General features: G+C 35.9%; 1 protein-coding gene across 1 annotated transcript; it reads left to right on the top strand.

Moving 5' to 3' along the window:
- The first annotated feature begins 3,520 nt into the window (after positions 1-3,520).
- LOC143548482 (transcription factor TCP15-like) lies at positions 3,521-4,895 on the top strand. Its single transcript, XM_077039637.1, has one exon. It carries the CDS (start codon positions 3,521-3,523, stop codon positions 4,661-4,663), a length of 1,143 nt encoding a protein of 380 aa, XP_076895752.1. The 3' UTR covers positions 4,664-4,895.
- Positions 4,896-5,179: the final 284 nt, after the last annotated feature.

Raw genomic sequence — 5,179 nt, 5'->3', positions numbered from 1 at the left:
AACATATACAAATAAATTCAAACTTCAAAATTATTAAATTACATGTTGGATTTATTCGGATATCCGAATAATCCTGACCATCCAACATTTTTTGAAATCCCAATCCGAATTTGAATTAGAAATTTGAATATTCGTATCATATAATTCTGGTTTTGGTGTCGGTTCAGATTTTGGTTTTTATCTTTTGGATTTCAGATTTTCTGAACACCCCTACTTAAGGTCATCCAACTCTCCAAATACCTTAAGAAATTAGGTGTCAAAACATTCTCGGCCTCGAAGATCAAATTAACGGACCTGTTATTACGAGGCAACCATGAATATCTATTGAAAAGGCACAACGTTGTGATACCAACTTGAAGTTGCGTGAATGTTTTTATGCATATTTACCAATTTGATGCAAACACTCAGGTTACAAGAATGTGTTTCAAAATTATGGTTAGACCATTGTGCCAACCTAGGGAGTGTCATTTCGATCTATTTTTCTTCCAATGATGCCGAGAATCTTTAGGTCTTTGATTATCTTAGAACAATAATCGACATCTTATCACTGACATATCATGATGTAACAACCGTCACAAATTACCGGCTGACTGTGATTTTTGAAAAGAAATGAAATAATAAAATGGATTTTAACGATATATGTCAGTGATCCGTCGGTAATTTTCCAACGGCTCTTTCCGATGGCTTTTGATACGTCAGTAAATGTTGAGTTTCCTTGTAGTGGGTAGTCGAAATGATTTGATTGTTGAAGGACTTCTCTATGGACCCTTGTTATTACTTGTCTTCGCATACACATGAGGTTGCTTATTAAATTAGAGTCCATATTCAAACACGTAGTCATAGTTCATTCTAGATTGTTAAGTTTCTTTATCAATTTTCTTATCTTTTCTTATTTTAAATGTTTATATATTTCGTAAAACAACTTGTAATCCTTAACTAAGTTTTAATAAAAATCATAATTATTCTAAAACATTATATACATGTGCTAAAATTTGTATTCAAACTCTCCTTCTTTAATGCTTGTACGTTCATGGAAGCTGTAGGGGTATGGTACTAAACCCGGTTTTACGACCCTAAATTTATTATGTTTGGCTTATTTTATTATATGGACTAATACAATGTTATTGGGCTGAGAGGGTTTTGTGGAGGTAACCCTAACTGGGCTAGGCCCATTAGGATACCATGATGGTGGCCATGAGACTCTCTATATAAGGAGGTCTCCACCTCCTTATTGAGTGGTCATGCTCAATAAGAGCCACCACCACTTTTTTGTGTCTGTAAACAAGAAATCCTCAGGATATCTTAGCAGTCACCTCCACACCCCCAAAAAACCATTGTAGGTCTCAAGCAGTTGAAGAAGAAGATCAAGACGTGGTTCGTTCATCTCGAAAATCCGTGGAAACATCGTCATGGATCAGGTCAGATTCATTTCGTGCTTCGACACATACGTAAACTAACCTATACTTATAATCACATTATACAATCATGCATGGCCTTAAAGAATACAAATCACTAATATGAAAAGCATTCAACACAACTGTAACTCAAAAGACTTATCAACTCTGATGTCTACACTTGGTGCTCGTGACAATCGTCAATAATAGATATCTTCTAAGGTATAAAAAACGTCATGTTTTCAAACAAATATAAATAAAAAATAAAAATGGTAATAAAGAAATTCGTAATATGAAAGAAAACAGGAGAAAGATGCCAAGAAAGTCGTTTTCTTTGGTTATTTGATCTTCATATTTGATGGTGTCGGAGACAGTACGTACACCGGAGTCCGTCAACTATTGGTGGGTCTATAGATATAGTCTATATTATTCAAATCTGCTGGAATTTAGTCCCTACGTTTTATGAACGTGACTCTAATGGTCCCCTAATAGCATCCCGTAGACTACAGTCCTTTATTTTATCCAACTTCCTACTCAGCACGTGAATACAAATACATATTACTATATTAGTCTATTTAACAAATTGTGAGTCTACAAATTGTCAACAAGATTGACTCATTATATGTGTATATGCACACATATACACACATATATAAATGAAATATTCATATAATTAAAGCTTAGTAAGGAGTTGGGACAGTTGATCAAACTATTTAATGGTTAAGACTTAACATTGTTAACTTATTAAAAGTTTAAAAGTTGTTGAAAGGGCATATAAGTTGACATCTATTTTTATTAAAATATTGTTCAATCAGTTTTATAAAACTCAAATGACTTCATATACTATATTATTGTTTGTTATAAAAATCTAGAATTTTTATGCAACACTGATATATATTATTAGAATGGTATCCTAACTCATTTATAACGTTGCGTCGAACATTACATCCAAATCGTCCAAGTCAGGTGCATTAACTACTTGTCTTATTACAATGGTGTAACTTAATAACCGTGTGTTTAAAACCAAACCATTTGTATACTTTAAATCAGAGCATCTTCACTTATGACAAGATCTATCACTTATCTACAAGTGATCAAGATATCAATTGTTAGTCAAATTTCCTGAGAAATTCGATTGTGAGTAAAAACTTTACTAGCAAAATTTCATCCGGCCATCTAGATCCCAATAGATATTATTAGCAAGTATTATGACAGTTTTCTCTCCATCCGTGTCACCTAATTTTCCTCAAAACTATCAACTACTTCAAAAACTTATGAATGACTGCAAAAGATAGAAACAAATAAAGGATATTCATAAGCATTTATGATTTATCATTTAGAGATCTACCCACACATGAACAACCATTATCATACAGTCAAAGCTTGAATTAACACACACCAATGTGGCAATGTAACCTCATATATTCAAAATTTTCCACACCAAAAACCGTTTTCCAAACACATCATATATATGCATATTGCCATTGTAGGGCTGTTAATGTGTCTCGTACATTAATGGTACTATATCATCCTTTTACATCCAAATCTTCAATCACAAGCAAATTGCTAGTACAACATACCTTTTTGTTGTAACAAGTAACAATGTGATTAGCCTACATATGTCTAGTGCAAATTATTAGATGAAATAAAAAGGTAAAAAAGCAAAAGTTGATGATCAACCAAAGTCAATCACTTAAGTAATAATCATTAATTCTTCCTTAATTGTCCATATTAACAGGATATATATATTGATTCACACTCTGTTTGAAAAGTCTTCTAAACTTGTAATTTTCTTATCTCTTTCCTAGCTTCAAATAATTTTATTTTTTCCTTTTAAAGCTCAAAAATATAATTCCCACTCATTATCTTTGTTGCTTAAAGTTTGCCTAGCTCTTCTCTCTCACACATAAACACACACACTGAAACTAAAAAGAAATTAGAGTTAAAAGACTTGAAGAGAGTGAGACTGTTTATATGGTCTTGAAAGAGAAAGAAATTCAGACCCACATCTTCTTCATAGATTCTGTGCTCCATATCTATAAGTTTAGAGAGAGAAACAATAATAATATAATCTCCTCTCTCTCTCTCTCTCTCTCTATATCTCTCTTTCTTAGTCTTATGTGATTATGGATGGTGGCACTGGTGATGATCATTTCCACCATCGTCCCAACTTCCCCTTCCAATTACTCGAAAAGAAAGACGAGAAAGCCTGCTCCTCCTCCGACGCCTTCCGATCCAACACCTCCAACCTTCAAATAACCACCGTCGCCCCCGCCGCCACCTCCACGGACAAAAAACTAGCTCCCAAGAGAACTTCCACCAAAGACCGTCACACAAAAGTGGACGGCCGTGGACGGCGCATACGCATGCCTGCCTTATGCGCCGCCCGTGTGTTCCAGCTCACTCGTGAGCTAGGACACAAAACTGATGGTGAAACCATCGAGTGGCTGCTACAACAAGCTGAGCCAGCTGTTATAGCAACCACTGGCACGGGTACTATCCCGGCTAACTTTACTTCACTAAACATCTCACTCCGGAGCTCCGGGTCAACTATGCAAGTCCCCTCACAACTCAGATCAGGCTACTTTAACCCCAATTTCGCTCTCCCGCAAAATCGGAATCTTTTTCCGGGAATAGGGTTGTCTTCTTCCGAAAACAACTCGTCGAACCTTTTAAACTTCGGGTCGCCAACGAGTTTGCATCAGATATTACAAACAAAACAAGAAAATAGAGATAATAATACAATTGAGTTATCAGAAGAAGGTATTGGAAGGAAACGTAGGGTTCCGGCTGAAGCGGAATTGCCTTCACAACATTTGGGGAATTATTTGCTACAATCGAGCTCAGGATCCATGGCGGCTAGCCACGCATCAGTACCAGCGAGCTTTTGGATGGTTGCGAATTCAAATCAACACCAAGGAGTGACCGGCGATCCGATTTGGACTTTTCCGGCGGTGAATAACACCGCCGTGTATAGAGGCCCGGCCTCTACAGGTTTACATTTTATGAATTTTCCAACACCTGTTGCGCTTTTACCGAGTCAGCAGTTGTCTGCTGGACTCGGGGGCAACACTGGGGGTGTTGCCTCTGCTGTCGCCTCAGGAGGCGGCAGCAGTGGGTTTACTGAAGGGCAATTGAACATGCTTTCCGGATTAAATTCGTATCGACAGATATTCGGACAAGGGGCATCTGAACAACAACAAGCAAGTGGATCTCATGGTGGTGGTGGCGGCGGTGGCGGAGATGATACTACTAGCCACCACTCATAATGGTTAAGGTTTGATTTGGTCTAAAAATTTTGAGAAAAGAAAAAAAAATATTATTTTTCTCCGATAATTATGCTGATTTTTTAAGGTTTTATTTTTTTTATTATTTTTAAATTTGTGTGATTATTTTTGAGGATCTGCAAAGCGTTTGGAGAGAGAATTTTTAACAGTGTGTATTGTTGGTTTTAATCATTACAAGGAAAAAGAAAAGGTCTATTTATGAATTCGTAATGATTAGTTTGAATATTATAGTTCGTTAGTTAAACGGTATCTTGAAGAGAGTGTAAGAGATGGTAAGTTCTTGGATCTACCGCGGATAAAATTCCGTGTCATTCCCGTGACGTTTGAAAGTGATATTACCTGACCGTCAAAATCTATCTTAAATCACTTCACTTTGTAACTTTTTTTTAAATACTTTTACTATTTTATTTTATAGTACTATTTTGTATTGTACTGGTTTGCTTGAACGATGTGAGGTGCATAAATAATCTGAAAAATTTTAAAATAAATTATGTTAAG

This window comes from Bidens hawaiensis, unplaced genomic scaffold, assembly GCF_021521415.1.
Source record: "Bidens hawaiensis isolate Kalapana, Puna unplaced genomic scaffold, B.hawaiensis_p1.1 tig00015188_1, whole genome shotgun sequence".
Classification (NCBI taxonomy): domain Eukaryota; kingdom Viridiplantae; phylum Streptophyta; class Magnoliopsida; order Asterales; family Asteraceae; genus Bidens; species Bidens hawaiensis.
The sequence above is the reverse complement of the archived record's forward strand: the minus strand, read 5'-3'. Positions and strand labels throughout refer to the sequence as shown.